This window comes from Pteropus alecto, unplaced genomic scaffold (assembly GCF_000325575.1).
Source record: "Pteropus alecto unplaced genomic scaffold, ASM32557v1 scaffold39, whole genome shotgun sequence".
In the NCBI taxonomy this organism is placed as follows: domain Eukaryota; kingdom Metazoa; phylum Chordata; class Mammalia; order Chiroptera; family Pteropodidae; genus Pteropus; species Pteropus alecto.
Genome location: NW_006443568.1, coordinates 11251884 through 11270165, shown reverse-complemented (window position 1 = coordinate 11270165; position 18282 = coordinate 11251884). Strand labels below are relative to the sequence as shown.

Below are 18282 nucleotides of genomic sequence, written 5' to 3'. Positions count from 1 at the left end.
CCGCGCCTCCCGGGGGCGGAGGCTGTGGCCCAAACTCTGCAGCCTCACCGTGTTCTTCCTGGCCACCATCTTCTCCAGCTTTTTGGCGATTCTTAGCAGCTCCTCTTCCTGGCCCATGTTGGCCCGCGACGCCCGGCAGGGCGAGGGGCGCAGGCACAGTAGCCGATCGTCGGGGACAGGAGGCGCAGAGGCGGAGGGCGTGCAACCCGCGCGGGCCGCAAACACACACCACACACACACACGCCTGGCGAGGGCGGGGCTCCCCCTCCCGGTTCCCCCCTGGCCCGCCTGCCTCCGACGTGGGGGGAGGGGTGGCATGCACTAAATATAGACTTCAAGGACTCGCCGGGGCAAAGATTGCCCGCGCCGGCCGGTCCGGCCTCCGGAGAGGGACGAGGCGGCGAGAGAGGGCCTTTCTCCTTGGGGCCGGGGACTGAAGGGAGATTCGGCTAGCAGGGCTTTCTGGCGAGCCGGGAGGACGTGGTCCCGGACACGAGAGGCTGCCGCCGCGAGGAAGGCGCCTGCGGGTGCCCCGGGAGCTCCGGGAAGAGTTCAGGGCTCCCGCGTCTCTGCACCTTTGCAGCTTAAAGCGGGCAGACCAAGCTTCATGCCTGTGCCCAAGTCGGACGCAACTTGGTGCACTCGGATCACATTTTTGGGCGCGATCATTAAATACACCTTTGCCCTACCCTGTGCTCACTCGTTCGTGCGCACTCCTTGTGCGCACGCGTATCCAAACCCTGTTTCCGTCTATTTAGTTTACCGTGAGATTTTGCATTTCTAATAAGGTCCTCGGGGGAGCTACTTACTGGTGCTGCCCGTCTCAGGATTGTACTGGGTAGCGAGGGCTTGGAAGATTCTTAAGTGCACCAAACTTTGAGAAATACTGATCCAGGTGCATGCGCGCCCTCTATTCAGGGTCAGGAGCACTTCCTCCCCAATGGGATGGACTCTGGAAGGGTTATTTGGGTGGAGCGGAGAAAACAACTGTGCCCCCATAGCTGTGCACACATCTATGTTCCAGAGGAAGGACCTTCCAAGGGGCCCCAGCAGACACAGATGCCTTCCTAAACAAGTGCATTTAATTGACAGAAAATGATCATTGGAAGCAGGGAATGCTTAAGGACCTGGAGGGGAGGCATGAAAAGTGGTCCAGAGTGAGGCCAGGAGCTATGGATTGGGGTATTCAGTGAAATCTCCAGACTTTCCTGAGAGAATCTCAGAGAATGCCACCCCATCCTGGTCAGAGAGACAGCGTGGTGTGAACTCATCTGACTTCTAATTGCTGCTGTGTGACCTGGGACGGAGGTAGTTAGAAGTGAGGTTTTTCATGCATTCAACAAATATGTGTTGAGCATCCAAGCAAAGAATAAGACAGACCCTGTTTCAGCAAGCTTGTGATTGGGCCTATGGGCAAGAGAAACTTTTAACAAATATGGACACAATCAGTTCTGTATTATCACAGCTGGGGAGAGGGTCAGGAAGGAGAGGATACCTTAAGGACACATTGAGAGGACCTGCGCCAGTTGGCAGTGTCATCTCCTCTGAAGAAATGAAGTTTAAACTTTGGGCAGAAGTGCAGAGTGGGAGTTGGGGAGAGGAGGAAGGGAAGAGAGGAAGAAACATTCATGCATTCAACATGTTTATTGAGCACCTACTATGTGCCAGGCAGTTCTAGCCCTGGGCATCCAGAGAGAATCAACACAGTCCTCCTGGAGTTCGGAATGTGTAAAGCTTAGGGATGGGAGGGTGCTTGGCTTGTCAGGGTTGGAGGAGATGAAAAATCAGTGTGGCTGCTACACAGAGATGAGAGGAGTGTGGGGAGAAACAAGGTCGAAAATCAGAAGTGGGTGGGGCCTGACCACACAAAGCATTTGTAGGCTGCTTTTAGGAGGTTAGGCTTTAATAGTTTTGGATCTGGGTCATATGACCAACCCCCAAGCAAGCCCCTCTAGGTTGAAGACACAGTTGCCTGCAGTTACTTAGGATTGCCTTTTTTAAAAATGTGACTTTTCTCAAACTCCACCCAGTCCCACAGTTGTATGACAACAAAAGAAGCCAAGACTCCTATATCACCAGGGCTCAAAGGACTCTAAGAAAACAAGTCCAACCCCTTCATTGTACTAATGGGAAGACTGAGGCCCAGAGAGGCCCAGGGTTGCACTGCTCAACCATATCAGACACTATGGGTACCTACCATATCCCCTCTGCCTGCCTGTTCTCCCTGGAGGTCACCTGCAGGCAATTCCCAGACATGCCCCTGACATCTTCCTGCATCTGTCTGACTGAGGGTTTTGGGGCAGGCTGGAAGTGCCTGATACCCCCAGATGCACCCTCCCAACCAACGAGAGACCAGAGTCGGTGGTAAAGACACCGATTTTTTCACTCTCAGTGGGACAACTTGAAGCCGCTAGTCGCCAGTTGCACCTTCCTGTTGGGAACAATAAGAAAGTTTCTGCATTGCCAAATGTCCCTTTGGGCAATATTGCCCCTGGTTGCAAACCACTGCTCTACACCAGGCTGTCTCATTATAGGGTCCAGAGAAAGAATTCCAAGCCCTAAGATTCTCTCCCTCTCTCTGTTGTTCTTCAGATCACATATATAAAACCACTAGAATTTCCAAAAAAAAAAAAAAAAATCTTTTATTAGAGATGAGTGAAAGAATGATTCTGAGATGAACAAAACCGGACACTGGGGCTCAAAAAAGACAACCTTGTTTTTGTGGGATCACAGAACAGTCAGGTCTCCAGGGTAAATAGCTCAGCCTCTGAGCAAGGCTGCTGTGTTGGCCATTGGTACCCTCCCCTGTTTGGCCTGCTCCATCCCTGCCAGGGCCCAGAGCCCAGTATTCATCGACTATAAAGCTGAGGTGTTAGAGACCGATGATGTCTTAGGTGGATCTGTTTTCTAATAGAGGGCTGAAAGCCAGGGTGGAACTTCTGGTACTGGGAGGCAGAACCCTCTCATTTCTATCACTCTTTCTCCTTTCTTGGCCCTTTCCTCCCCCGAGACTGGAAGGCTCCTGAGTTGACCAAGAAAAAGAGGTGAGAAGTGAGGATCTATCATCACGACCATTCCTTTCCTTCCTGCTAACTAAGGAGAGTGGGCAATGGAGGAGGGGTGAGTCTTGCTCTGCTTTCTGGCTGGGAAATATAGTAGAGGTCCCCAGGAAGGCAGTGCTGTCCTTCAAAAGAAGTGATACTCGGAATATTTAGTTAACAGCCAGTACAGCATGGGTATTGACCAAATAAATGGATACGGGCTGTAGACAACTGCAATGTCATATGGGTATAAACCAGCTGATTGTCTGTCTGCCCTTGACCTCAGAACCATCCACCCTGCCCATGCCCAAATCTAACCCTGGGGATGAGCTTCCTAGCAAGGGTCCACATCTGCAGGGCCCTTGACGTATTCATGTGGCAACTGCAGTGCCTAGCACAACTCTGTACATAGAGCCAGAACTCAGCAAAGGAATACTAGACACATGAATAGCCAAGAAGACAGTCCCTAGTCTTGCAGTACCCCTGGTCTGGACGTGGAGAATGATGAAGGCAGGCTGGTCCTACTCTTGAGGAGCCCCCAGACTGATGGAAGAAACATAGTCTTGGTCTGATGAGGGTTTGAGGGTTCTGCAGCTGAAGCTAGCTCAGGAGTACTCAGATCCAGCCATAGGGCTCCCTGGTCCCTGGAGAATAATGAGATAGAAGGGAAAGAACCACCATCAGCCCTGTGTCCTTGGCAGGGGCATGGGCCCATGGCAGGGAGGAAGGCCAGTCACAGAGGCTCCAGGGACAGAGAGTAAGACCCAAGGAAATGAATGCCTCAGCTCCCCAGTCTTGTGGGCTCAAGTCCTAGCTCTGAACACTGGGGCCCAGAATGGGGGTGGTTCAAGCATGTAAGTGCCAGCAGGAGCTAGTCTTGCAAAAGCTGTACAGAATTTGCTGGGAGAACCCCAGTTCTTGAGCCCTCTCCTTCGGTGAAGCCAACCTGGGGAGAGAAGGATGAAAATTGACATTTTCTAAGCATTTATATACCAGCTGTTTATCTCGCTAGGTTTCAAAATTGTTCTACAGTGATGAAATTAATCATAATATGGAGGTAGATGGAAGTATCCCCATTTTTCAGATGATGAAACTGAGGCTTGAAGAAGTGAAGCCATTTGCCCAAGGCCAAGGCTTTCATTATCAAACATGCTTCGACAACAGGCATCAACTAAACGCTGGGTGATGGATATCTGTTTGCAGACACAAATTTGTGTCTGGTGCCTGACTTTGAGAGACCCAACTCGTGCCCCTGCCATCCCAATAGACGACCGCCATCCCTGAGGAAACCCCAGGGAAACAAGGAACAGAGGAGGCTTCCTTCCCGACGCTGTGAGCTCTGTCCTATGCTCACTCCCAGGTTCTTCAACTAAATATATGCACATGGCCTGTGACCGGGAACTGGCCGTCTCAGCAGATTCCAGAGACTCTTGTACAACCGAGGGCTGGCATACAGCCACCCCAATCCTGCCTCTATTGCAGAGAAGTGATTCCTTCTCTGAACAACCAACCTGGCTGCACAGCTTTGCTCATCCTCCCCTGGGAAGGAGCCAGAGCTTGGGCCTCATCACTTCTGCCATCCCTCAAAGCCTGGGCTCTCCCCAGCTTCACACATCCTGGGCTAGAGTGAGGAATGAGGAGGACCAGGACAGGGACTGGCCAAACTGTGGCCACCTGGGCCCATATGTACCCCAATCATGAGGAGACATCTCCCTACCTAATATGCCTACTCTTGACCAACTCTGCTTCCCAGATACCCTGCCGTCTCCCCTCAAACCATGGTCCTAAGCAACTACCTACCTGCATGTTCCTTCTGGGTAGAGGTTGCCTGGCTGAGGGACAGTCTTCCAGGCTCCGGCCCCCCCGCCGATAGGAGCGAGTACTCTCGGAGCTGGAAGGCAGGGAAAGGCCAACGTGACTTCTGTGCCCAGCGAGCCCCTTTGGGGACATGGGGGAGAAAGGGCTCAGGTGTAGAGCAAGGCTGGGGGCTTAGGACGGGTGGATAGAGTCTCCAGGGCCCCCAGGCTGGTCTATCACAGGCTCCAGGGGCCTGGAACTGACTTCCAGAGAGCACTGAAGGTTCTCCCATGACTATTCCCCAAACTCCAAAATGAAAGGGTTTGCAAGGAAGAGAGGACTGGATCCTGGGTTAGAGGTAGGGATGGAGTGAAGACCCCACCCACTCTAGAACAAGCCGCACATGTAGGACTAAGCCTCCTCTCCTCCAGCTTCAGCACTCTGGGTCCTAGACTCCTCCCCAGCTCTCAAGGCCAGACTCAGGAGCAGGTGTGTAAGGAGAAAGGGGTCCAATCGCCCTCCACTGAAGGTCTAGCATTTCGGCGTTAGTCCATGGGCTTTCGGGCTGGAAGGTAACTGAGTCTTCAGGCGGGAACCACTTAGAGGAAGGGAAATACGTGGATGCTCAGAGAGGTCAGGAGACTTGCCCAGGTTGTATAGCTGGGCTCTCACCAACCTGAACCTGACGGGGAGATACGGCTCTGCAGGGGTGGTTCCAGATGTCAGGCTGGGTCGGGAGGTGCCCGGGGGCTCCCAGAGGCCCTCTTCAGAGCTGTGAGGGGACTGGTTGGCACCCGCAAGTTCCACAGGGCTTGTGAGGCTGGAGGAGGAGGCTGGACTGCCCGGGTTCTCAGGGACCTCAGGAGGCTCGGAGCTCAGGCCGGGGACTTCAGAACGATCTGGAATCAGAAGTGATAAAGGCTGTTTATATCACTCATTCTGCTCAATTTCAAAGTTGTCTTTGGGCTCTAGGATCTATCACGGCTCTCTCCCCATTCCCCACTCCCCACCTACCTCTCTAGCCCTTTCTTTCAACTATTCCCCATCATACTGCAGCCTCTTTCATCCACGACATTCATTCACGACAGCCAGGGCCACAGTGATACACTGTTTTGCTTCTGCTCACACCTCCTCAGTTTGGACTCTTCTGCTCATCCTTCAGGCTCAGCTCAAATGCCATCTCTACCAGGAAGCCTTCCTAAACCACCCTCTAGTCCCAACAGGCCATGTTCCCTCCCAGAACAAGCCTGTTCACTCATTCAACAAATGAATGTTCATGAGAACGGCCACTGTGCTAGGTGCTGGAGAAAGAGTAGTCAACAAAACTCAGAGTCCCTGTCCTTCTGGGATTTACATTCCATATCACATTGTGCCTTATAGTACAAGGGATTACATTCCAGTTTTTATCTCCCTCACTTGACTGTGTCTCAGTAGCCCCCAAAGGCCTCAAGACATAGTGGATGCTCAATAAATGCTTCTCTCTCTTTTTATTTAAGTGAAGCATTGACAGATTTGGAATAAGACAGACCTGGGTTTGAATCCTACATCAGGGACTCATTAGCTGTGGGGTCTTAGGCAAGTTACTTAAATTCTCTGTTCCTGTACCCATTAAGGGGGAGATAGATAATAATCCCTACCTGACAGGTGACTGTAAAGATAATATGGACTAATGTATGTACTCTGAGCTCAGTGCCCTAGCACACAGTAGGCCTTCAATGAATGGCATGATGACTATTTTTTGGGGGCAGCCAACCATACCTCCCCTGGTATGTCCTGCACGCTCTTGGACCATGGTCCGAGAAGGGTTTTTGACCGGCAAGGGTGGGGGGCAATCCTCACTCTGGGTCTGAGAAGCAGCTGGTTCCAGGCTGGTAACAGTCTCGTAGGTCTTATTGCTGATGTCCATCCTCCCACTGGCCCAGCGGACCTGGGCTGGGGGCTTCAGAGGGCAGCGCTGCTGGGGCAGAAGTGTGGGAGTGAGGACAGCTGGTTCCTTTAGTTCAACCCTGCCCCTCCCCACACCAGGTCCAATCTGGCTCTTTCCTCCTGCTGTCTAGAAGCCCGAGAGGCAGGGGCTGCGACCCACCTTCTCGTCCTCATCCTCTTCACTGTCAGAGGCAGGCTCTGTGGAAATTCCCCAAGAGTAGTCCACATGTAGAGGGAAGGCCAGGGCCCCAGCCTGGGCCTGCTCTAGCTGCCAAAAACAAAGTCTTGGCAGTTTAGAGGGTCAGAGCTCAGTGGAGAGGAAGGGTCTGGGGCTCCCCCTCCTCCCCTAGACCTCACCAGTTCTGCTCACCAGTTCCTCACACTCCTTGTGTTGCTTCTTCCTGGCTATGTCCAGAGCTGTTTCTCCTGCCTCATTCACTGTGAGGGGTAAAGTCGGGGGACACAGTCAGGGTTAAAGCAGCCTTATATCTTAGAGGTTAAGAAGGGCCTCTGGAATCAGGTTGTCTGGGTTTGAATCCTGGCTCTTCTACTTCCTGGCTGTGTGATCTTGGGCAAGATCCTTAACCTCTCTGGGCCTTAATTTTCCCATCTATAAAATGTGTATTATACTTATAACTACCTGATCAGGTTGTTGTGAAAATTAAATAAGTTATTATATGTAGAACACTTAGCACATTACCAGGCACACGTTAAACAGTAAATGGTGGCTATTATAATTACTATTATTCAGGTTCAGCTAATATTTATTTGGTTAGGTACTTTCAGAAACAATATTTTATTTTACCCTCTTAGCAGACTACTAGTTCAGTAGTACTATTCCCATTTTACAGATGAAAAAGCTAAGGTTCAAGAGCAGAATAGACAGAAGCAAGAAGCAAGCAAGGATTAGGACCCACATCTGTCTGCAAAGTCCATGCTTTTGACCAGTGCTCTCTGTCTGGGAAAAAGGCTTTTTTGACCAGTGCTCTCTGTCTGGGAAAAAGGCAGGAAGTCTCACAGGAGGGGTAGTCAGGAGTGGGAGTTTACAGAGGAGCTGGTTCGAGCCGCACCTGTGCCAACTGAAGCTCTCCCTTTCAGCAGCAGCTTGAGGCAGTCGGGCTGGTTGTGGAGAGCAGCGTAGTGCACAGCGCTGTTCCCATCAGCAGCCTTGGCATCCAGGTGACCGCTGGGCGGGGGTGGGGGGAGTAGTCAGGGAGGAAGGAGGGGAACAGACAGGTAAGGGGGTCAATGTCAGTGGGGAAAAGAGGAAGAGGAGAGGACACGGACAGACAGGCAGGGAGGTTCTCACCCATTCTGGATGATGAAATCCACGAGGGGCAGGGAGGCTTGGTTGGCGACTCTGATGGCCAAGTGCAAGGCGAGCTCTCCAGGTGCCTGAGTACATATCCACACCTGAGTTTTCCCCAGTTCACCTGACCCCAACCCAATATTACCCTCTTGAATGCTTACTGCTCCCTAAAACCTCCAGATGTGAAGATGCCAGAACCCCTGGGAGATGTGAATAGATGGAGCCTCATGTTTGGGAGGAGGGTGAAAGACCATTCCTTCTTCTTACTTCAATGGTTCTGGCTCCTCTTGCCCCCAATAGAAGATGTTTCTCAAACTTAGTTCTTGGCCCTGGCTCCGCTCTCACTGCCGCCCACAACCTCAGCTAACCTATCACTCATGCGGGCTGTTCCGAAGTCTTACCTCATCTACATACTGCACTCTCACTGCCCACTGGATAGCCCCACAAAGATCTCAGACAGCTCAAAGATGTGACATCCAATTTTTGATGTCCAGTCAGCAACTCCTGTTGAAGTAATCTTTCGAATGTCCCTGATATCCTTGCCCCCCACTCTACAAGTTCACATAGTGTTTGTTACTGAAAAAACCATACAATGGCCTTCCCTGTTCTAACCTGACCCACTCTAACCCATTTCCACGGCTAGTCGAGGAAAATAAATATACTAACGACTCATTGCAGACATAGTATGTACCAAGCCCTTTACATGCATGACTTAATTCTCACTTCACTGCTCTGGGTGCTATCATTAACCTGTTCTACCGATGAAAAAATGAGACGAATGAGTTAAATAACCTGCTCTGGATCACACGGCTAGGAAAAAACAGCCAGGATTCTGGCTCAAGTCTGCTTGACCTTACTTGCGCTCTCTTCCATTTATTCCTCTGATGGGTGGGCAGATGTCAGAGGTGGGCAGAGGTTATAAGTGGCCCTTGGAAGGGGTTCTCACCTGCCCATCCGGCCCTGACAGCGGCTGTCTGAAGTCCTGCCCATTAGCAAACGCCTCCAGAACCGACAGGAGGTCTCGGTTGCAAATGGCCGTCCAGAGTCTCTGAGGCTCCAGAGTGGACCGCCGGGCAAACCTGTGTTCCACATACTTGGCCACGATATAGTCCCTGCGGCCGCTCCTGCCAAAAACAACCGCAGGATCGCAGCAAAAACCATTTCCACCCAGCAGGCCCCTGGAAGCATCCCACAGGAGATACAGATCTCCTTTCCCCAGAACCTGTCCCGGACTCTTCCAGATCTGAGGCTCCCTTCTCCCCACACTTCTGGTCCAGGATCCTTCTGAGCCCTTGGGAGCTGGGGAAGCAGAATCCCCCAGCCAGGACACCCTCCATCTGAGAATCCCCTTACATGTCACTCTCAGCTGAGGGTTTAGGGCCTCCGTGTGAGGGCAGCTGGGCCTCCATGACCTCATTGAAGCGCGCGTTTCCGATATTCAAGGCCAGCTGGGGTCGAGGGAAAGTAAAGATGGGTGGTTAGGACAGTGTCCCCTGGAGAACTGAGTCCCCAGAGGCCCCGCCCCGGCTGTCCCCTTTTCTGGCTTGTCTGGATCCCGCCCCACCTCGGCCTTGCCCACTCGACCCCACAAGCTCTGGCTGAGGTAGTCTACTCAAGCCCGGCCTCCGGATCAAACCACGCCCCAAATCCTCTCTGGCCTCGCCCTATCCTCACCAATAACTCGGAGGGGCCCAGCAGGTCCAAGGTGAGGGACTGAATGCGCGAGAAGCGCACGCCCAGCTCGCGGTGGACGCCAGAGCACTGGATGCAGGTGAGCACGCCCAGGTTGGTGCTGAGCCACGTGGGGTCTGCAGAGGAGAGCCGCTCGTGCCTGGGGTGCGGGCCCCTCCCCCCTCCACTTCCACCTCCCTCCTTACCCTGCCCCACAGTCCCGGACCTGCAGCCCCGCAGTCGCAGCACTGGCGGTTCCCGGGCCTGCTCTTCACCTCGGAGATGAGCAGCTTGGTGACATCCTGAGGCTCCCCGTCCAGCCCGGTGCACCCCCACGGCACTGGGCTGCCGCTGGGCTCCCCGAGGAAGGCGCTGCTCAAGGCTTCGTCCTTGCTGTTCTGCAGCACTGACACCCACCTGCGGAGCGTACGGGGTGTGGTGGGGATGATACCCGCGCCCATGGGGTCCTGTCCATCGGGCTCTGCTCTCACCGCCCAGGCTGGTTGTAGGGGGACACTCACGCTTCACACTCATGTTCATCTTCCGCCTGGAAGTGGTATGTTCTGTTGTCTGTGGGGAGAGGAGGAGATGTCTGGCCCACAGAAGTCCTGCCAGCCTTCCCTGGGCCAGGGGATCCCTCACCCAAACTGCTGGGTCCAGAAGGAGCTTTCTTTCCTGTGGGGCCAGGGCGGGTAATGACAGTGGCCAGTAGAGGGGGCAGTTTCTCAGAAGTCACCTACTAAGATCCCAGCAAGGCAATATGAAGCCAGAGTTCCAGGGCACAGGGCCTACTCAGATCAGAGACAGGGTCTTCTCTGAATCTATTGTCACCACCTCATCTGGCCCCACAGCCTCCCGTCTGGTCTCCCTGTTCCCAGCTCTCCCCCTTCCCCAAGCCTGTACCAGCTGCCAGATTGTTGTGCCTCAGGTTCTGCTCTAACTCCCTTGCTCCAAGACCCTCCCTTGGCTCCCTACTGCCAGAAAATAAGCTCCAAGAGGCATTCCCAGACCTCATTTTCCACTACTTTTATATGAAACTCGCACTCTGGCTGAAACGGCCAAACCCATTCTCTTGCTTCCATGCCCTTCCTCATGCCAATCTGGTCTTCTGAAATGTCCTCCCCAAACTGCCTCCTGTGTCCTTCAAGGCTAACATCAAATGCTCTCTCCTCCAAGCAGCCTTTCCTGATTTCCCACAGCAGGGCAGGCCTTCCTCTCTGTAATCTTTGATGGTGCTATATCTGCACCTCTCTTCTGGAAACTCCCCCTGCAGCAAGGGCTCCCTTAGGATGAGACCTAGGTCCTTCTCAGCCCGAGCCTGCCCCCAGGAAAGCCTGGCACCAAAGGCTTTAAAGGATGAAAAGTGGACATTTTAAACTACAACTGCAAAAGCCAAATTAGCTCAATCCATTCAAATATGCTTTACAGGACCATCCAGGGCCTAAGGAGTTTTCTGCCTACAGTAGCAGCTGTTTGATAAATATATATGAAATTGGACACAGGGCCTGAATTGCAGCCTCCTGGGAGCTGACAAGTCTCTTAGAGAAGCTCTGGGTAGTTGTTGGGGAGAGGCAGGTACTACTCACGGGTCACCAGGTCAAAGCATTTTTTCTCCTCGGGGTTTGGCCTCACTTGGCACGTCAGCAGGGTCAGCTTCACTGGGGGCCGGTTTATCTGTGCGAAGTTGGGGTGGAGGATATACATGTTACCCTCTGGACCTCCCAAACTCTTAGGCCTCTGCTTCCTAATCTGTTAATGGGCACAATAATCCTGTTTCAGTTTATGTCTCCCCATTCCCAGCACCTCATAGATGTGGAACGTGGGCCCAGACTAGGTTGGGGGCTTTGGGTCCTATTGTTCCCTTCACAGGGCGTCTCTAGCAACCTGGATCCAGGTTTGGGGGCCAGTCTTAGAGGGAGGGCTTGACGCTTGTCTGATCAGAACACCAGGAGGAGAGAGAACCCATCTTGTTCTGGGACCCCTACCCCTCCAGGCCTCACCATGCTGTGTGAGATGGTCAGGCAGCCATACTTGACTCCACACTTCCTTTTCTGCCAGACTCTTCGAATTCTAGGGCCCAGAGGGATAGAGAGACAGTGACCGAAAGCTCACATCTAGCTCCCCTGTATCAGAAAACAAGAGTCCTGGACCAAGTCCCCAGCCCCTACACCCCTCAATTTCTGGGGCTTCCTTCTGAAGTGGGTGACACAGCTCTACCCTTAAGAAGCTCCCAGTCTGATGGGGGAAACAGCCCCACTCTCTGGGAATCCTTCTTCTAAAGGAGATCATGTGACCTTGACCCCCTGAGAGCTTCTTGTCTGATGGAGGAGACACAGCTCACTAACTGAGGGAGCCCCTAGTCTAAGAGGTGGAACTGGCTTCCGATCGCAACAGATCAATTACGGTTAAAGACAAAGCAAGATAAATATTGAGACCCCCACCCCCGCCCAAATACAATGAGCAAATCTATGCTGCAAAGCCACCTAACACTTCTGTAAGAGGTAAATATTAATTGGTTTAACAGTTATTCTTCTCTAATAAAAACTGATTAGAAAGGAGAAACATGAACACATCCCATAAGGGCCTTTGCACTTCATAGATTGATTTTTTTTTTTTTTTTCATGCCTGGGAGCAAGGCACAGGCAACACTTTCATTTCCAGGCATAGTCAATATATTGTAGAGATTAAGAGTGAGGGCATAGAGACTGTCCAGGGCATAATAAGTGCTCAAAAAGTGTTAGCTGCTGCTATTCTTCAAGTTAAGAACAACCAGTAGCTTTTAGAAGTTCATGTGCCGAGGACTGCGATGATTTTGCATTGCCAGAGTGGAGGGTCCTGAAACCCTCAGGGTCTACACAAATGACAAGAACAGTTCCTTTAGGCAACAACCCCAACCCTGTCATTTATTGGCTGTGTGACTTTGGGCAAATTACTTAAATTCCGCGAGTCACTTACCCATCACTTTTCTTGTACAGAAAGCCCACCTTCTCCGTCCCAAACTGCTTGTTGCCTTGGTGCTGGTGGATGCTGTAGCCGCCACCTGAGTTCTTCCGGCTCAGATTCTCCTGTTCCTCGGACATGCAAAGGAGACCTCAGGGTGGGAAGAGTCTCACCCTGCAGGGGTCTCACTCAGGGAGACTTCTTAAGGGGGCCCTGTGGGTCTTCCTTCTCTTCCCCACTCCACGGTGGGCCTAGGGGGAAGGCACCCCTTTTAGGATGATTCAGGGGCTGACCTCTCTGCTTTCAAGCTGAAGCGTCCCTCTGAGGGAGTCCCGGAGCTGGGTCAGCTTCTGCAGCTCCTCTTCCTGGGCCTGATGCAGCTATGGGACAGAACAGGACCCCATCATCAGCTAGCAGATGTGCCAGGGCCAGAGCTCAGACCCAGAGTAGTGGGGCAGGAACCTCACTCTCTGGGAAGGAGCCGGCTCTTTCACACCCACAGATTCTTCCAGAAGGACAGAGGGCTTTACCACATGCCAAAAGGTGAGGCCCGACTTACTGCATGTACTGAGGCTGCCAGCTTCTCAATGAAGGGGGACAGGCTCTGAGCAGCCTTCCAGCCATCTTGGAAAAAGCTGAGATGCAAGGCCAAACAAGGGACAAGAGAAAAATGAAAATGAGATGAAGAAAGAAGTATGGGAGAAGGTGCCCCAAGGATTACCGGGCAGTATAGTCTGATGGTCATAAACAGGCTCTCTGGGTCCAGATCCCAGCTGTGTAATCTTAATAAATCTGAGCTTCAGTTCCTCATCTGTACAATGGGGATAATAACAGTACCTGCTCACAGGGGCGTCAGAGGATGGAATAAGATCAAGTGAGTAAAGGGCTTAGTGCCTGATGCAGGGAGAGTACTCAGGGAAGAAGAGCTGTAAAAGCATCACCAACGAGGTACAGACATACAAAGTCCTCGAGGCCCTGGGCACGGCCTTGTTCTGTGTTGCCTAAAGGGTTAAGGGGAGAGGAGTGTGGGGGAAGGGATGGGGATTTGGGGAGAAACCTACTTGTGCTGGGCGTGGAAGAACTTGATGAGGCTCTGCAGGAAACCAGGCCCTTGCTTCATCTGGCTCTCCCCGGCTTTGAGCAGATACTGGGGGGAGGGCAGGGCAAGATGTGCTTTGTCAGCAGAAGCTGAATCCTGGGGACAAAGGGCTGCAGTCCCCCTCCCAGGCTAATCCTTTTGGTGATGACTGAACCTCAGTGACATCCCAAGGGCTATCTGGCCAGGACCTGAGCTGAGCCTGTGACTGGGTCCCTGGGGGTTCAAGAGAGGCAGCTAGGAAGACACATCCCACCCCACCCTCCCCCTGGTGCAGCCCTTACCTCACACATGTGCAGCTGGAAGACTCGCCGCTCTCTCTGTGTGTCCTGGGCCACCTCCCCTGGGCTCCCTCCTGTCATCCTGGCCCGGTCCCTCTCCTTCTCCAGCCTGGCTCTAGGCCCCAAGGAAAGAGAGGCCTAAACAACCCTTGCCAGCCCCTTTCATGTCCCACCATCCCTACATGCTCCTCTCTGCCACCAGCACACAAGAATGAGGGGGCCTCCTGTGTGCCAGCTGTGTGGTGGGGTAAAACGGTGAACAACGCAGATCCAGGGAATCCACAGGCTCGAGGGGGAGAATGACATGAATCAAATCACAGCAGTGAGGAGAGCGATGGGAAGAGTAAAATGGGGGACTCGACCTTTTCTGGCTGCTCAGAAAGTGACGTTTGACCTGGGATCTGTATGAAGTCTGAGAAGTGCCTTGGAGGATCAAAGCATGTGAAGGAGCGGGGGAGGGATCTGGGATCAGGAGCAGAGATGGGAAGGGAGGTGGTTCCAGGTGGGATAAAGAGGGGCCAGATCATGCAGGGCCTAATTCAGACCCTGTCCAGGGTCTTGGTCTTTATCCCAAGAGCAACTGGGGGGATTTGAAGGTTTTTATGCAGGGAGGTGATAGGCTCAGATAAGGGCCAAGTGGGAATTGGGGTGATCACTTCTGATTTTGCTGCGAGGGATTTAGGACCATGGTGTGGGGGGCGGAGTAGAAGACTATAAAGCGCCTTCATTCTTCTGAGCCATGGAGCTTCCCATTTAAAGCTTAGAAAGCCTTTGTTCTTTTCTTTGTGAGTGAGGACAGAAAGCACCTTCCATTCTTATAACTGAGTAATCTGGGCCTTCCCCCTGCAGATCTTGAGAGTTGGCCATTTTCTCTCTTTGGGGATGAGTGGAACTGTGTGCAAATGATTTCCTGGAGATCCCATGCTCATCAGACCACCCACGCCCAGCCAGGAGAGAATTTCCACATCTGAGGCTGGGTGCATGTGACTGTGAATCCTGTACAAAGGGAGGGAGACATCTCTCACTTAACAGTTCTGCTCTCAAGTGGGTGTGAGCCCTGAGCAGAGAAGACAGACATGGGCTATACTACAAGCTGCATTATTTCCCTTCTTTGAGCCTCAGTCTCCTCATCTGGAAAATGAGGACCCTTATCTGTACTCTGATGAGATAAAAAATGCAAAAGACTTAGCACACAGAAGACATGACAGCCGTTACTATCATTATAGGCCCCTCTAGGTCTCAGTTTTCCACCTATAACCTGAAGAAGCAATGGCCTAGAATGAATTCTCAGGTCCCTTCTGGCTCTAAAGCTCCAGGCCTTATTGAGGCCAGAGCTCTGGGATAGTGTTTATATGCAGAACCTGTCCCTGGAGCATTTTCTCAACCTTGGAACTACAGACATTTTGACCAGATAATTCTCTGTTGCGGGCGGCGGGGGGGGAGGGGGTTGGAGGCTGCCTATGTATCGTAGGGTGTTTAGCAGCACCCCTGACTTCTACCCACTAGATGCCAATCTCCCCAGTTGTGATGACCAGAAATGTCTCCTGCGGGTGAGGGTTGGGGTGCAAAATCACCCTTGGGTGAGAACCACCGCAGTGGTTCTGCAGGCTTAAAAAAAAAATTTATTTTTTTCTCATAAGTGGTTATTTTTCATTCCAAGTGGGAGTCTGTGGCAGGATTGTGGAATTGGGGTGGGGACTGGCTCTGTGAACTGGGCCAGGGGATCAGGGCAGATGCTTCTTCCAGGGTCTGCGGATGAGCAGTAGAGAGACAGGCAATGGCTGGGCCTGCAATATGCTGGCAACAATGAGCTTGGGAGCTTGCTAAGGAGGGCATAAGACAGAGTGGGCAGAGTGGCTGGGAGGTGGCAAGGAACTCTCTCAAGTACACACTGTGACTATATTTTTCAATAGTGAAAAATGAAAAATGAGTAATGTCTATCAACAGTTAGTGGTTAATTCAATTATGCTATGTCCCCATCTAGGAATACGATACAGCTGATAGAGAGGATGAGGAGGATCTACATATCCCAGCACTGAAAGACGTCTGCACCAGAGTAAATAGACAGAAAGGAAGCCACAATATAGCACAGAGGCTAGAAATGTGGATTCTGGATTTGAAATACACCTCGCTTATTAAACCTTTGTAAATCTTTCTAAGCTTCAGTTTCTCCATTTCAAAAAAAGAGACTAATACTGCCTACTTCTCAAATAATATAACTGCATTTAGTGCAGTCCCTGGCATATGCTAAGCCCTCAATAAATGGCAGGATTATTTGTGATGCTAATGATACTGATGATTTTATTAATAACTACTGGTAATTCCTTTAGATAATTTTTTTAAACATAGAGTACTTTCTAATTTATTTATTTAATATGTTTAATACAGGACCTAGTGGCGATTAAAGGATAGGAGCTGGTTAGCTCAGGATGAAGATAAGCTGTAAAGTACGATATATGGCTTTGCGAATTACCATAACTCTGTCCCTCAGCATTAGCTCTGGTAATTTAGAGAGATTTACTCTGCAAAGTCTGACACAATCACCTAAGATGACCTGACACAACTCAAACTAATAGCTGGAGAGTGCTTTTTATTCTATCACACACACACACACACACACACACACACACACACACACACACACACAGAGAATATAGCAACTCTCATTCTCTCCCTGTCCTCAAAGAATTACCAATGTTTATAAACATTTCAAATGTTAGGAATATTTTTATTTCCTTTGAATGGAGTGGCAGCAGAGGGAGTGAAATGAAGTAGTAAATGAAAAGTGCTTAAATGCTCGTTACTAAGAAGACCGGGATAACTGGAGAAGGGGATGACAGCAAGAATGGTATTCAGGATGTGGGGAACACGTCCTCCCAGGGGAGTGAGGAGGTCAGGGAGGAAGGGGATGAGAGAGGAAAGGAGTCAAAACCAATCGTGCACTCGCCAACCTGGCCTTGAACTACTTCTCCTGTGATGTCTGTTCTGACCACCCTTCTCTCCACCCAAACAAAACTACCTGCCTTTTCTGCCACCTCTGCGACATCATCGCTATCATCATGGCACTATCACTTTGTGTTTTCATTATTTACTGACCTACCTCTCTTCTTGTTTACAAACTAGTGAGATTCACTAAGGCAGAGATTGGGGCGGTTGTTTTTCCCCTCACTACTTATCTATAAATTGAGGATAATAACAGCACGTTTCCCTGTCTAGGGGAATCAATCTGATAACAGATGTGAAGGGCTGATCGCAGTGCCTGGAACAAAGCAAGCTCTTAAGTAAGTATAAATATTAGCTGCTATTATTACTAATTATTATTTTTCAGCACTAATTTTGTGCTAGGCCCTCTGCTAGACCCTTCACACACTAAAGCAATAACCCTGTGAAGCAGGAATCATTACTCCATTTTCCAGATGAGAAGCCTGAGGCCAAGATGATAAGTCACTTGTCCAAGTCTGTGAAGCGGTAGAGCAGGATTTGAACCCAGGTCTGTCTGCTGCTAGAGACCTGAGGACAGCACTGGTAGCTAACACTACTCACGTTTGTTCCATCTCTCCTTCCCTGCCTGGTTCTTCCAGCTGGTGGCAGTCACAGTTTCTTTTCTGATAGACCATGGTCAGGGATGAAGCTGAGACCCAGACAAGGGAAGTGATTGCCCAAGATCCCAAGCTGGCCTGGGGAAATGCTAGGAGCAGAGTTCTGGGCTCCAGCCTCTCAGCAATTCTGGTCCCAGTTCTGGCTCAGGAAAATGGCCAGTAAATACTTGTTGAACTGCAGTGCCAGGCACTGTACATGCACTGCACTTATTTCGTCCCCATGTCAATTCTGCAAAGTATTACTGGCCTCATCTTTCAATGACGAAACAGACCTGCACATGGAACAACCTAAATAAACATGGCGCCTGAACAAGGGCCTGAGATGTCTTTCTCTGCAGCCCCAGGTAGAGAGGAGAACCCTCCTCCTCTATGAACAACCCAGGGATGAGACTCCTGGTGGTATCAGACAGATGCTATCAGGGCCCTGGGCTCTTCCAGCTGCTGCTCAGACTAATTTGTTTAGAACGAGGTGGAATTACTTATCAATTCATGGCTCATCAATATCTAGTTGTATCCGGAGCCCTCATAAAAAGAAATACACAGTGCCAGGAAATGTTGCTCAAACTATAACATGTATGGCAGGAGCCAGGAGACCATGTTGCATGGCAGGAAGATCACTAGA

The 18282-nt window shown here is 51.3% G+C and overlaps 2 protein-coding genes across 14 annotated transcripts in view; both read right to left on the bottom strand.

The window, feature by feature from the left end:
• Positions 1-256, bottom strand: part of TCEA3 (transcription elongation factor A3) — a 33731-nt gene extending 33475 nt beyond the window's left edge. Inside the window, exon 1 of the mRNA XM_006924452.3 lies at positions 49-256. Within this exon, the coding sequence (XP_006924514.1) occupies positions 49-117 (69 nt within the window). The 5' untranslated portion in view covers positions 118-256. The remainder of the gene's footprint in view (positions 1-48) is intronic.
• A 1398-nt stretch (positions 257-1654) lies between these two features.
• Positions 1655-18282, bottom strand: part of ASAP3 (ArfGAP with SH3 domain, ankyrin repeat and PH domain 3) — a 42282-nt gene continuing 25654 nt past the window's right edge. Inside the window, exons 6-25 of one of the 13 annotated variants that reach the window (XM_025041434.1) lie at positions 14065-14176; positions 13746-13831; positions 13244-13319; positions 12978-13064; positions 12700-12809; positions 11745-11814; positions 11331-11493; positions 10266-10314; positions 9971-10161; positions 9748-9881; positions 9427-9521; positions 9020-9197; positions 8074-8159; positions 7835-7950; positions 7135-7202; positions 6925-7032; positions 6597-6795; positions 5515-5737; positions 4842-4979; positions 1655-3685 (exon numbers count right to left, since the gene is read on the bottom strand). In XM_025041434.1, coding sequence (XP_024897202.1) covers positions 3508-3685; positions 4842-4979; positions 5515-5737; positions 6597-6795; positions 6925-7032; positions 7135-7202; positions 7835-7950; positions 8074-8159; positions 9020-9197; positions 9427-9521; positions 9748-9881; positions 9971-10161; positions 10266-10314; positions 11331-11493; positions 11745-11814; positions 12700-12809; positions 12978-13064; positions 13244-13319; positions 13746-13831; positions 14065-14176 — 2467 coding nt within the window. In that variant the 3' untranslated portion in view covers positions 1655-3507. Of the gene's footprint in view, positions 3988-4841; positions 4980-5514; positions 5738-6596; positions 6796-6924; positions 7033-7121; positions 7203-7834; positions 7951-8073; positions 8160-9019; positions 9198-9426; positions 9522-9747; positions 9882-9970; positions 10162-10265; positions 10315-11330; positions 11494-11744; positions 11815-12699; positions 12810-12977; positions 13065-13243; positions 13320-13745; positions 13832-14064; positions 14177-18282 lie in introns of those variants that run through there. The other 12 variants (XM_025041439.1, XM_025041435.1, XM_025041440.1 and 9 more) reach the window with 12 other exon arrangements.